Raw genomic sequence first — 15,147 nt, 5'->3', positions numbered from 1 at the left:
TGCACCTGCACAACTTCTTAAACACCGCTCTCACTCGGCTACCAGTTTTGATCGCGCCATTAAGAGCTTTTCGAAATTCTGCCTAAAAGAAAAGAGCCGTTCGGAAAATACGCATTACATCCGCGGCCAGCATCCCACCGGGAAATAAACCTGGGGGCCGGCCGGCCACTCACAACAGGCCCTCTCGGCCGCGCCCAGGGCTGCCAAACGGAAAGCCGAGAGGGGAACGGGATCAAGAACCACCACCCTAGGCGACGGGGAGCGCCAGGTCAGACGGGCACCGAGGACCAAAAGGCGGGCCTGGTCTCTTCCAGGGAGTGCGGGAGTCTCGGAGGGGCAGCGGCGGCCGGGCGCGGGGCAGGCTGAGGCTGAGGCTGAGCCCGAGCCCCACCCCCACCCCCTCCCCCTCCCCCTCCCCCACCCCGCAACGACGCCGCGGCTCCTCCAGCACCCCGGAGCGTCGCCTCCGCCCGGTCACCTTCCTCCGCACTAACCTTTCTCCTCCCGGCTGTCGGCCGCCATTGCTCCCCTCCTGTTTCCGCCGCTGCCGCCGCCGCCGCCGCCGCCGCCTCGATGCGACTCGCGCGGGCGCCGCAGCCGCGGCAGCCGTGGCTCGGGCACGTCCGTCAGTCCGGCCGCTGGGCTGCGCGCTGCTCACTGGGCCTCCACGGCGCTCCCTTCTCACTCACCCTTTTCCTTCCTGCTCCTTCCCTTTCTCCCGTCTCTCCTTCCACCGCAACCCCTGGCGCCCTAGGCCCGGCCCTCTCGTTGGGGTTTGGGGACGGGAGGGGGCGAGGGGGAGGGAAGGGAAACAGATGGCGACGGCGGGCGGCGCTAAAATGGAGCCTGCTTCCTGCGCGAAACAATCCCGCTCCCGAAATGCCCTGCGCTGTTTACGCTTCGTTCCTCGCTGGAAGCGTCACAGTGCGGAGAGGGGCGGGGCGGCGGGGCGGCGGGGCGGCGGGCGGGCAGGGGCGCGTGGTGGCGTCATCACGTCGCTCAGCCTCCCGCAGCCCGGATGTCCGCCGCTGGAGGCTCCGTTTAGGGACTGGGTCGCCGGGGTTGTAGCTTGCCCGGCGGGGGGCCGCGCTGGGTGCGCCAGGGTGGCGCCGCCTCCTCCCCGGAAAGCCGACTGACGGACCTCCCTCGGGCAAAGGTGCTTCCGGCTGTGCCGCGCAGCTCGCGGCCCCGCTCGGAAACCGGAGGCGGGCGCAGTCCGGGCCGGTCCCTTGGCGGCCGCCTCTGCTCCGCTGCCCTAGGCCGAGCCGCGGGCAGCGCGGACGCCGCCGGCTCACCTGGCCCAGAAAAGCCCGCCTCGCTCGCTGTGCTTGAGGAGGTTAGTCCCGCTGTACTCTAGCAGCTGCGTAAGTCACGAAGTCCCAGGTTTGATCTAGACACTAGCGAGGCGCGGGGCGGGGGGGGGCGCACGGTCGATGTAAACAGACTCTGGAGAAATTGAAACTCCACAAGTGTCCAAAAGTCACCTAACTACATAATACGGTAAAATCTGGAAGGAGGGGGAAAAAATCTGCAAGGAAATCCTCATAAAGTTCATAGTCAAAAAAAATAAAAAAATAAATTAAAAAAATTAAAAAATAAAAATAAATTAAAAATAAAATAAATTAAAAATTAAAAAAATTAAAAAGGAAAAAGGAACAAGGAAAACGAAAAAAATGAAAAGAAATAAAAGGAAAAGAAATTGAAAAATAAGGAAGAAAATAAAAAAATGTAAAAAGAAAAAAGAAAAAAGAAAAGAAAAATAAGACGGATAAAAAGAAAAAAGAAAAATAAGAAAAAAGAAAAGAAAATGGACAAAGAAAGATGAAAAAGAAAAAATAGAAAAAGAAAAAAAATGAAAAAAAAAAAATAATAAAAATAAAAAATAAAATAAGGTAAAAAATAAAAATATAAAAATATTTAAAAATAAAAATACAATAAATAAAAATAAAATATGAAATATAAAAATAAAAATATAAAAATAAAAAATAAAGATAAATAAATAAATAAAATAAATAATAAAAATAAAAATAAAAAATATAAAAATTAAAAAATTAAAATTAAAAAATTAAAAAAATTAAAAAATAAAAATAAAAAATTTTAAAAAGTAAAAAAATACAAAAATATAAAAAATATCTTAAAAATTAAAAATTTAAAAAATAAAAAATAAGAAAATAAAAGATATAAAAATAAAAAATATAAAAAATTAATTTTAAAAAATAAAAAATATAAAATATTAAAAATTAAGATATTAAAAATAAAAATATAAAAATATTAAAAGAAATAAAAAAATAAAAATAAATTTAAAAGTTCATTGTCCAAAAGATTGAAAATGTCCCTTAGTTTCACTGTCCCATAACTGAGTTCACAAGTGAAGGAAATTTTGAAGGGAAGCAAGGGTAACATTGTCACATAAAAACTAACAGCTTGTTCAAAGGAAGACAAGTAGTGTAGAGTGTCTTGGTTTTTTGCTGGCCTTTGTAACAAATTGAGGCCAAGCTCATGTCAGTGGGAGGAGCTCAAAGAGGGCCTGCGGGGGGGGGGGGGGGGGGGGGGGGCGGGGGGGGGGGAAGAGGAAGAAAAAAACAGGTAATGTAAAACCCAGCTGCTTATCAGACGCTTAGGAATGAAGGATAAACAACAGTATTTCTGCCCTTAAGGAATTCTCCAGTAAAATGTATGGAAGAAGCAAGATAACAGAAGATTGGTGTGTAATAGGAATAGCTGAAAATTGTGTGTGCTTACTGTGTGCCCAGGTACTGCTCTAAGTATTTGGCCTGTGCAATCTAATATCATCTTCCAAAAGCCCAATTCGATTATTTCTAGCTCTACGTTACATAAAGGGAAAGTGAGGAAATATGAAATTAAAGTGCTCAGGGTCACCAGGAGTGGTAACAAACATAATTCAATTCCAGGCAATTTACCTCCGGCCCCCACCCAATTGATAGTAGTGCCTCAAGTAAACGCAGTGTTATGGGGACTCTCAGGGGCGTGTCACTCAGACTGGTGGAGGGTACAGAATAGAGTCCAGGAAAGCTTTCTGGGGAAGGGACAATTAAGCCTACCTGAGAACTGAAACACTATTATTAACCTAGGAAGAAAGGGTAGAGGTGGTGGGTAGAACGATGTTTTTCGGGAAAAAAAGGTCCAAGGTGGCAGAGCTGCCCTGGTTGGATTCAGGTCGATATTCAATGGTTAGGTAAGAAAAGGCTGAATCAAGAAAAGCATTATATCATATTCTACTCGCTTATTGATTCAGTCAGCGAGTGTTTATTAAATTCCTGTTCCAGTCCCAAATATTGTTACAGACTCTAGGGTTTAAAGATTCATTTATGGGATCCCTGGGTGGCGCAGCGGTTTAGCGCCTGCCTTTGGCCCAGGGCGCGATCCTGGAGACCCGGGATTGAATCCCACATCGGGCTCCCAGTGCATGGAGCCTGCTCCTCCCTCTGCCTGTGTCTCTGCCTCTCTCTCTCTCTGTGTGACTATCATAAATAAATAAAAATCAAAAAAAAAAAAAAAAAAAAGATTCATTTATTATATAGAATCTAATTTCTTCAAGGAGTTCAACTTTACATTCTAATTAAGGAGACAAGACATAAGTAAAAAAAAAATTAAAAAATCATGATGAACTCTATGAAAGACACAAGTAAGAGGCAATTATAGTGAGGCAGGGTTGGGGAGGCGAGCTTTTTATGTGGAAAAACTAGTAAAGGCCTTATTGAGGTGAAGTTGAGACTGATACCTAGTAACAGGTGAAGGAAAGAGTCTTCCAGGAAGAGAACAGCACATACAAAGGTTCTGAGGGAAAAAGAGGCCATGGTATGGTCAAGGATGTAAGGAGAATGCCAATGAAAGGGATCCCAAGGGCCTAATCAGGACCTCGCCTGAAACAAGAGCAGTACAAGATTTGAGGAGACAGAGTTTCAAGGTTGAGCCCACTGGAGGGCAGGAATGGAAAACACCTTGCACCTTCCAAAGATTAATGGCTATAAAATGTAAAACCAGTCATACATAAGTTCAAAGTCATCAGCACTCCTCAGAGGAAAACAATAAAATCTGGAGTCTCCGAAACATATGTTTCACAATACTCAACTTTAAATCAGGCAAGACTAAAGAAAAAAGAATAAATAAATCAGGCAAGACTAGATTACATTACACACCTTGCAAATTGATGCCTGCTGATCTAAGACTTTCTTTGAACCAACACAGTGCTTGTGTGCTTTTGTTGACGTGTAATGCTTTTAATCACTTTTCAATAAGAATCATCCCTCTCAATTGCCTTTACCTGGCCAATATTACTGATTGAAGTGTCTATGTATCAAGTGTGCGTTTGCCCTGGAAAAGGTCTATAGAGTAAGGAAGACTCAATCCCAAGTCTTAAAGAATATCAACATAGGGAAGGCAAATATACAATGTGAATCAAAGACATCTGATCATACTGGAAAACTGATCAGAGAATGCTAGGATCCTGTCAAAATGACTCAGAAGAGCTGCTAACTGAAGTGGCTCCCACTAGCCAAATATGAGACACTTTGTTCCTCTGTAAAGATAAAATTGCATTGGATTATGTTTCAATCGATAAATTCTAAAATAGTTAAAAAGAAACAGGCCCCTCGGTCCTCTTTGGATGATGCTAACTAAGGAACAAATTATTTTAAAAACTTGTAAACAAAGAGAAATCATCATTAACCTTGTGTTTCCAGGTAGAACTGTATCTTGGGGTTACCAAGCAAATAGTTGATAAAGTTTCTCTATGAACGTATATGAGCTAATACATGGCCGGGGTGAAGCAATGATAAAGCTAGGACTGCTATTTTATGGCTATTAATGAAATACAGATCAAGGCAATGATTATTAAAGGTTGCTAATTTATATATCAGAAAGACAATCAGATTTTATGTGCCCCTTGATGGAAATACATAACATTATCTATGAAATAATCTTGCCAAAAAACTAAACCAGGGAAAATTCTGTGCCATGGGGATATTTGGCAATTTTTGGAGAAATTTATGGTTGGCCCAACAGAAGAAATGCTAGTAGCTCATAATGGGTAAAAGCCAGGGATGCTGTTAAACACCCTATGATGCACAGAAGTCTAAAGCTATCCACATACACACCCCTACCCACTAACGAAGAACTATCTTACCCAAATGCCAATAGTGCTCATGCTGAAAAATCATGCTCTAGGGAATAGGAAAAGCACAGATGAATAAGTTAAGTAATCCATACAAATACCATTAGCAAAATCCAGACAATAAGAAATTCTACAGGAGTAAGTATTCTATACATTAAACATATGAGAGATGTAAAAACTATAAACCAATTATAGTACATCGATGTTATAGGTTGAATTGTGTCCCCCAAAAGAATATGTTGAAGACCTAAACTGAAGTACCTCAGAATGTAATCTTATGTGGATATAGGGTTTTTTCATATGTAACTCATTAAGGTGAGGTAAGAGTGAAGTAGGGTGTGCCCTTAACTCAGTATGACTGGTATTCTGACCAGAGGAAAAGAGACACAGTGATATACACAAAGAAACACGCACGTGACAACAGAGTTGGGTTGGGTGATAAAGCCAAGGAGCTCCAAGGATAACGTGCTAAAACCAGAAGCTAAGAGAGCCAAAGAAAGAGTCTCCCCTACAGGTTTCAGAAGGAGCATGACCCTGTCTACATTTTGATTTCAGACTTCTAGCCTCCAGAACTGTGAGAATAAATTTCTATTGTTTTAAGTCACCCTGTTTCAGGCATTTTTTTTTTTTTTTAGCAGCTCTATGAAACTAATACCTTGGACCTTATTTAGACGCTGATTTGAATACATGAGTACACACACAAACACATATTCATACTCACATATACCTATCACAAACTTCAAAAACTGAGTGAATTAATTTTAAAAACTTGTTGTTGATTTTTTTTTAGTTGTAGTAAGTTATGTTTTAAAAAGAATTCTTATAAAAAAAAATAAAAATAAAAAGAATTCTTATAATTTCATGACACCCACTAAAATATTTGCAGATGGTAAGATACAGAATCCAAGATTTGCTTCAAAAGAAGCGATATAAGAACAGAAGTTATAGGGTGGTTAGCTATGAAACAAGCATGCTTATGAGTTGAAAATGGGTGATAGTGCATACATAGAGACACATACTCTCCTCTCTACTTTCTTAAAAATATATTTGAAGTTTTCTTTAATAATCTTAAAGAACAAGAGAAACAGCCAAAAAAAATTGAGATGATATCAAAATACCATTTGATAATCCATGATTATGTTATCAGAGCTAAGCAGTAACTGAAAATATCTTCTCTCATGCATCCTAAAGATGAGATCTTTTTATAAAATAACACAATCAAGAAGTTAGAGAGGGAATGTCCTGAACCATGGGAGATAGGTTTATAAAGATTTAAAGAGGGACGCCTGAGTGGCTCAGTGGTCGAGGGTCTGCCTTCGGCTCAGGGCGTGATCCTGGGGTCCAGGAATTGGCTCAGGACACAATCGAGGATCAAGGCTCACATCAGGCTCCCTGCGAGGAGCCTGCTTCTCCCTCTGCCTGTGTCTCTGCCTCTCTCTCTGTGTCTCTCATGAATAAATAAATAAATAAATAAATAAATAAATAAATAAATAAATAAACAAAATCTTAAAAAAAAAAAGATTTAAAGATACCTTGATGGGAATCAATAAGCATATTTCAATATGTATTCTGCACCATCTTCTGGAATCAGACTGAATTCAAGTCTGGTTCCTAGTAACACTAGGTCCTTTCTGGTTAACAAATTGCTTGAAACTCTTCCAGAACTGCCAAAGAATGAGGAAGGATCACATTTACCAAACCACAGTAAATATTGCTGAACAATTGAATGTAATGTAGCAGAGTGCTTGGTGTAGCGTGTTCTGGCTTGCACAATTCAGCATAGTATATAGTCTTAAAATAACATTTGACTGGCACGTTTACTTAGAACTTTAACTTTCTTTCACGTATATTATCTCATTTAAACCGCATGCTCAGCGGATGGAGTTATTTATAACAACAAACTTTTAAGTTGAAAAAGTCAATAAAAATATGAATACTAATTAAATATTACACAGCATTCTTACATTTGAAATTATATTAGTCTTCTGATTTGAAACCAGGTACCTGAACCTTTTCTTCTGCATCTAGATATCAACATCAAGTTTCTTTTAGTGTTCTTTTTGTGTGTGTACCACAGAAGACTGCCTTGCCTCCTTTAACGAAAATTATATTGGTTTAATTCTTGAAATAGGAAACAGATTTTCAAAATATAGTATTAAAAATAACCAGGGTTTTGCACAGCATTTAAAAAATAATTACTCCTAGGGTATTTAAAGATTCTGGGCTTCTAAAATTGTTCTATTTCTCAATAATATCAGTAGCTGGCATTTACTCAGTACTGACTGTGCAACTCAGCTACAAATGCTGGCTATATTCTTCCTCACTTAATCTGGATTCCATAGCACTACACTAGGCTAGAATGAGAAAATTCAGGGTGAAGTTACCAGAATCCAGATAGGATAACTGTATAGTATTGACTGCTAGGAATTGGGGCCATGGATAGAGGGACAGAGCCAACCTCTGGTAAACTTACAGGGAGGGAGTCATGAAAATCAACAGGTAACCCTTACTTTCCTCCTACTTAACCCTGAATATAGGTGTCCTTGCTCCAATGTCATTCTCAGTCTTCTGTTTGTTTGTTGGGGCTGTAATGGGAATCCAGGCTGGCAGAGCTGGAGCGAGTTAGGGAGCAGGATTCAGGGAGCTCTACAAAACCAGTAAACCAGTAGCAAGTGCTGTGAAAGGCACAAGCCAAAAAGTAAAATGGATTTGAGGTACTAAGAGCCTCTCGTGACCTGCTTGGGCTAGCCCAGTGAAGAAGGAAACCGACAAACTCATGTTCCACAGAATTAAATCTGTGAAGCAGAGAAGACCTGAGTTTGAGACCAGCTCAGTCCTCCAGCTCTGGGGTTGTGCAGGTCTGGGAAATCTAAGGAATGTGCCTAATGGTGCTCTACTTCCAGTTCTAAAAAAAGAAAAGAAAGAAAAAAGAAAAGAAAAGAAAGAAAAGAAAAAAAAGAACAGAAAAGAAGAAAGAAAAAGAAAAGAAAGAAAAAGAAAGAAAAGAAAGAAAGAAAAAAGAAAAGAAAAAAGAAAGAAAGAAGAAAAGAAAAAAAAGAAAAGAAACTCCTTTTGTTCCCTTCTTCCTCTTTGAATGGGTACAAATTTAGTTCTCTTTAGTACTGGAAGACATTCCTCCTACCCTTTCTCCCTCTTGGCCAAAGAAAGCACCCAGACAGACCTGGTCTCCCAGGTATTAGGGACAGTTGGATCACTGCTTGGATTCTGTTTCAAAGTAGGACAGTAAAGGCATTGCATGCATGATTTACCCTCTCCTCCCCCATCCTATTCCCATGTCAGGCCTCTCTGGTTATTACAGAGTTTCATTGAGCCCAGCTGCAGCTGTCTGGTGATCTAGACATTGTCCTCTGGATAGCCATATGATACATTGGGGGCTGAAGCCTGTTTTTCTACTCTGCTCAACACGATGTCATCATAGGAAACTGGGAAGAGAATGTGGTCTCTCTTGTGTCCCACTCTACCTCTCACTCACTCTTGTATATTCCCCATCTGTGTCTCTTGTTCAAAGGAAAGGAAGAGGCAATAAGGAAGAAGACTTTGTATTACTTATCCATTTCTAAATAAACATTTGTTACTCTTAAAAACAAACAAAAAACAGGGAAAAGATAGCATCTTTAATATATGGTGCTAGATATCTACATGCCAAAGAATGAAACTGGGCATCTATCTTATACCATACACAAAAATCAGCTCAAAATGGAATAAAGACTTGAATATAAGACCCGAACCATAAAACTCCTAAAGGAAAACATAGGGGTAAGTTCCTTGACATTTGTCATGACAATGACTCTTTGGATTTGGCAACAAAAACAAAAACAAGTGGGTCGGCTTGGTGGTTCAATGGTTGAGCCTCTGCCTTTGGCTCGCTCAGGGCATGATCCCAGGATCCGGGAATCGATTCCACCTCTGGCTCCCTGCGAGGAGCCTGCTTCTCTCTCTGCCTATGTCTCTGCCTCTCTTTCTGTGTCTCTCATGAATAAATAAATAAAATCTTTAAAAAAAAAAAAAGTGAAACTACATCAAACTAAAAAAGCTTCTGTATTGTAAAGGAAACTATCAACAAAATGAAAAAGTAACTTATGGAATGGGAAAATAATATATCTGATCAGGAGTTAACATTCAAAATGTATAAAAAAAAACCTCATACAACGCAAGAGCAGAAAAAAAAAAGACCAAAAAAAAAAAAAAAAAACCCGTCCAATTAAAAATAGGTAGAGGAACTATTTTTTTTTCAAAAGAAGATGCACAAAAGAAGATGCACATAGCCATCAGGTATATGAAAATGTGTGCGACATCACTGATCATCAGAAAAGCAAGTCAAAACCACAATGAGGTATCTCACCTCATACCTTTAGAATGACTATTATCAAAAAAGAAAGAAAGAACAAGTATTCAGTAGATATGGAGAAAAGGGAACCCTTGTGCAATGTTGGTGGGAATGCAAACTGGTACAGCCACCATTGAAAACAGTATGAAGGGGCAGCCTGGGTGGCTCAGCGGTTTAGCGCCACCTGCGGCTCAGGGCGTGATCCTGGAGACCTGGGATCGAGTCCCAAGTCAGGCTCCCTGCATGGAGCCTGCTTCTCTGCTTGTGTCTCTGTCTCTCTGTCTCTGTCTCTGTCTCTCATGAATAAATAAGTAAAATCTTTAGAAAAAAGAAAACAGTATGAAGGTTCCTCAAAAAATTAAGATAATATTACCATATGATCCAGCAAGTCCACTTCTAGTTATTTATCTGAAGAAAATGAAAACATTATCTTGAAAAGATATCTGCACCTCCATGTTCATTGTAGCATTATTTTTAATAGCCAAGATGGAAAAGCAACCAAAGTGCCCATGGATTAATGAATGGATAAAGAAAATATTGGTGTGTGTGTGTGTGTGTGTGTGTGTGTACAATAGAATATTATTCAGCTATAAAAAAAAGAAGAAGAAGAAGAAAATCCTGCCTTTTACAACATGGTTGGACCTTTGGGACATTATGCTAATTAAAGTAAAATAAGTCAGACAGAGATAGACAAATACTATATGACATCATTTATATGTGGAACCACATTTATATGTGTGAACCACAGGCCCCTAGGTGGCTCAGTCAGTTAAGTGTCTGACTCTTGATCTTAGCTCAGGTCTTGATCTCAGGGTCATGAATTCAAGCCCCACAATGGGTTCCACACTAGAAATGGGACCTACTTAAAAATATAGAAAATAAAATTAAATAAATATAAGTAAAATTTAAAATAAAATAAAAAATTTTAAAGCTGAATTTATAATTATAGTTATATAATATATAGTTTATAATCAACCAGATTGATGGTTGTCAAAAGCAAGGAGTAGGAAGGTAGGCAAAATAAGGATAGGTGGTCAAAAGGTACAAACTTCCAGTTGGAAGATAAAAAAGTCCTGGGAGTGCAATATATATCATGGTGACTATATTTAATAATAGTGTATCGCATTTTTCAAAATTGCTGAGAGAGTAAAGCTTAAAAGTACTCATCACAAGGACAAAATTTGTAACTATGTGTGGTAATGGATTTTAACTAAATGTCCTGTGGTAATTATTTCACAATATATACATATATCAAATCATTATGTTGTACACCTAAAACTAATACAGTATTATATGTCAATTATAGCTCAATTTTTTAAAAAAAGTAAAATCAGCAGAAACAGAAACAGATAAGCCAGAGGCCATGAATAAAAAAAAAAAAAAAATCCACAGGGTCAAGAGCAGAAGACTAAAATGCTGTTTATGGCATAAAGAGCAGCCAAAGTAAAAAAACAATCAACACCAACTCCCCATAATGATGACTTGATTCTGGGAGAAGGAAATAAGAAAGATATTTGCTAGAGATGAGATTAAGTCAGCAAAATCTGTGAAACAATCAGAGCTATTTCTTGTATCTTAAATTATATTCCAGTTGTTTTATGTGGCATTTGCCTAAAAGGCTGTGCATTGGTACCCTCTGTGCTCTGTATAAGGAATCAAACATGCTTCCTAACTGTGACATTTTCTTTCTACTTTTCTTTTATTGACCGTAATTTTATTTGCTTACATTTTTAATGATTTTATTTATTTATTCATGAGAGACAGAGAGAGAGAGAGAGAGAGAGAGACAGAGACACAGGCAGAGGGAGAAGCAGGCTCCATGCAGGGAACCTGACGTGGGACTCGATCCCAGAACTCCAGGACCACGCCCCGAGTGGAAGGCAGGCCCTAAACCATTGAGCCACCCAGACGTCCCTATTGACCTTAATTTTTAATCAATGTTAAGTATGTATACCTTGTATAAAGGAAAACTAGTATTTTGTGTGTGTGTGTGTGAGAGAGAGAGAGAGATATCCCTCAGTTTGCCTCAAGTGACCACAGCATGCTCTGTAGTCCCATTACACTTGCTGTTCTCTTTGTGGCTACTTGTGTACATGACTATCCAAACACATAGTGAGCAGTAATTTATCCTCCTGGTGAGCAGTAATTTATCCTTAAAACCACCATCTTAGTTTTTGAACCAAAATTGGGATATATATACTTGGAGTACCAGAATAGTACAATTCTTTATAAAGTGTTTATGAAAATAAATGGTAAACAATTTTTAAAATTTTTTGAAAATTTTAGAAATGTATGATCCGGGTAGCTCGGGTGCCTTAGCAGTTTAGCGCCGCCTTCGGCCCAGGGCGTGATCCCAGAGACTCAGGATCAAGTCCTATGCTGGGCTCCCTGCATGGAGCCTGCTTCTCCCTCTGCCTGTGTCTCTGCCTCTCTTCTCTCTCTCTCTGTCTCTCATGAATAAATAAATAAAATCTTAAAAAAAAAAAAAAAAAGAAATGTATGATCCTTGAGGTACTTGGGTGGCTCAGTTAAGTGTCTGCCTTTGATTCAGGTCATGATCTCAGGGTCCTGGGATAGAGCTCCACATGGGTCTCCCTGCTTAGCAGGGAGTCTGCCTCCCCCTCTCCATCTACCTCTCCCACCACTCATGCTCTCTCTCTCTTTCTCTTTCTCAAATAAGTAGATAAAATATTAAAAAAAAAAAAAGGGGGGTGGGGGACTCCTGGGTGACTCAGCAGTTGAGCATCTGCCTTTGGCTCAGGACGTGATCCTAGGATCCAGAATGGAGTCCCACATCGAGCTCCCTGCATGCAGCCTGCTTCTCCCTCTGCCTCTCTCTCTCTGTGTGTGTGTGTATCTCATGAATAAATAAATAAATAAATAAATAAATAAATAAATAAATAAATAAATAAATAAAATCTTTTAAAAAAATGTATGATCCTTACCCTATCTGTAGTTTTATCCTCCCGTAGTACTAAACAAGGAGCTGTGCAGCCATTATTTGTTGAATGCAGACATGAAAATGAACTCAAAATGCTTTTTTTTTTCCAGTAAATGTTTGAGATTCTAACTTGGAAATCTAAATTGAGTACAGGCCCATTATACCGAGGCAATGCGTAGTACAAGGGTGAGGGTATTATACATGTGTGTTGGGAGAGTTAGGGAAACTAGAGATGAAGCAACTGATACATGGACAATAATGTCCTAAGATAACAGTTCAAAATTTACTGAGTAATGATTAGCTGCCAAGCACTATAAAAAGTGTTTTATGTGCACTGTCATTTAACCCTTATTTTATAGATTGCTAGATAGAAGTTCATGGCTAGTATATTGCAGAACTAGAGTCTGAACTTGCCTTTTCTGATTCCAAGGTCTGTCTATCCTCTATCCTTTACTGCCACTGGTATTAGAAAAATATAATCCAATCATTTGAAGAATGAATTCTACTATAAAGAGTATATTTGGATGTGGTGCCTTTAAAACATCACAATCAATTAGATTCAAATCATGCTAACCAGGGTACATACTCAGTTTTCTTGTAACTTGGTTAGAATATCAAAAATCAGGAGCACCTGGGTGGCTCAGTTATTTAAACAGCTGCGTTGGCTCAGGTCATAATCTCAGGGTCCTGGAATTGAGCCCAACATGGGGCTCCCTGCTCAGAGGGGAACCTCCTACTCCCTCTCCTCCCCACATGTACTCTCTTTCTCACTATCTCTCTAATAAATGAATAAGATCTTAAAAGCTATATCAAAAATCATAAAAGAAACTACTATATTAGAATCAATTGTGTTACAGCCAGTTTAAAGGAATTTATCATCTAGTGTAGTAGAAGTAGTAAATAGTAAAGGGTAATTGGACTCCTTTAACTGGTGGTGAGCTGGTAAATATTTAAAAACCAGCTCTCCAGAAAAAAAAAGTCTTCTCTGTAGTGTTTGCCCATTTCTGTGGTATAAATACTCCCACCATGACCTATTTCAAGCTACAAATGTGACATCACATCACTCAATAAAGTTGAGAAGTATGCAGTAGCATACGTATATATTATTTCCACTCTGCAGATGCAATAGATGTAAATATAGATCACCTCAAGAACATAGACAATACTAAAATTTAGTTGAAAAAATTGGGAAGTGATCAGTCTTGAAATTTGTTACTTTTGTTTTAAATATAATGCACTTAACTATCGCTTTATATAAATCTAATTTTTAATAATCCGTGTGTTTAACAACCAGCTTCCAGGGGCGCCTGGGTGGCTCAGTGGTTGGGCGTTTGCCTTCAGCCCAGGGCATGATCCTGGAGTCCTGGGATCGAGTCCCACATTGGGCTCCCTGCATGGAGCCTGCTTCTCCCTGTGCCTGTGTCTCTGCCTCTCTCTCTGTGTCTCTCGTGAGTAAATAAATAAAATCTTAAAAAAAAAAACAAAAACCACACCCAACAACCAGCTTCCAGAATTTCTGAAAATCTAACAATTGACACTTGTAGGGCATTATGACCAGCTCTACAACTGTGCTTAACTGCTCCTCAGATACACAGCTATTGGTAGACACTTTTGTATAATGGCAGAGTTATCTTATGGCCACAGCTTAGGAAGGTGAAGTAGGAATAGGAATAAGTTCCAAGTCACTTCCCCCAGAATTTAGAATTCAGGAATCAGACTGGGAATCATTTTCTCTGTGTGGCTAAAGCTGTAAGTAACACATGAATATTGAAGGCTAATAATTTTTTACCATAATGTGGACTGAACAGCAGATAAGATGAAAACATGATGGTCCAAAACCTTTGGGATGGAACAATGGCAGTCATAAGGGGAAAGTGTATACAGGCCCACCTCAAGAAGCAAGAAAAATTTCAAATATGCAATCTAACTGTGGAGGCCGAGAAAAATTAAGGCCATCCCACCTCAAGTTTAGCATTAGCACAAGTACAGCCATCTTAGGCCTGTGAATAAGAGCTGAACTTTGGGGGTGGGGGGGGGGACTACAGAATGTCCTCAATGTACTCGGCAGAGAATCCCATATCAGAAAGACAACAGAGCTCAGAATTGCCCTCGGCAGAGAATCCCAAATCAGAATGACAACAGAGCCCAAGCCCAGGCAGAAAGTCCCATATTAGAATGAGAACAGAGCTCAATGCCCTTAAGCCCCATATCAGAATGTAAACGGAACTTGAGAAATTCCTCCCCCCCTTCTGAAAAATCCCCTAGACCAGCCTATAAAAAACCCAGCTGTAACCCACTTCGGGGTCCAAGTCCCTGCTCCGCTGTGTCGGTAAACTTGGACCCAAGCTCGAGCTTGCAAATAAACCTTCATTCACTTGCATCGGTGTCAGCTCCTTGGTGGTTTCTCGGATTCTCAATATTGGGCACAACACTAACCTTACACCTAAAGAAGCTAGAAAAAGAACAACAAAAGCCTAAAGCCAGCAGAAGAAGGAAAATAATGAAGATTAGAACACAAATAAATGATATGGAAACAACAACAACAAAAAAGAACAACACAAAAACTATTCATTAGAACAGTAGAGCAGATCAATGAAACCAGGAGCTGGTTCTTTGAAGAAATTAATAAAATCGATAAACCCCTCCTAGACTTATCCAAAAGAAAGGAGAAAGGACCCAAATAAATAAAATCACAATGAAAGAGGAGAGATCATAACCAACATC

The 15,147-nt window shown here is 39.8% G+C and overlaps 1 protein-coding gene across 2 annotated transcripts in view; it reads right to left on the bottom strand.

Annotated features, from left to right (window-relative positions):
• YTHDC1 (YTH domain containing 1) overlaps positions 1-875 on the bottom strand; it is a 39,579-nt gene extending 38,704 nt beyond the window's left edge. The window contains exon 1 of one of the 2 annotated variants that reach the window (XM_038556214.1): positions 495-875. In XM_038556214.1, the coding sequence (XP_038412142.1) occupies positions 495-522 (28 nt within the window). In that variant the 5' untranslated portion in view covers positions 523-875. The remainder of the gene's footprint in view (positions 1-494) is intronic. The other variant, XM_038556222.1, reaches the window with a different exon arrangement.
• Positions 876-15,147: the final 14,272 nt, after the last annotated feature.

This window comes from Canis lupus, chromosome 13 (assembly GCF_011100685.1).
Source record: "Canis lupus familiaris isolate Mischka breed German Shepherd chromosome 13, alternate assembly UU_Cfam_GSD_1.0, whole genome shotgun sequence".
NCBI lineage: Eukaryota > Metazoa > Chordata > Mammalia > Carnivora > Canidae > Canis > Canis lupus.
The sequence above is the reverse complement of the archived record's forward strand: the minus strand, read 5'-3'. Positions and strand labels throughout refer to the sequence as shown.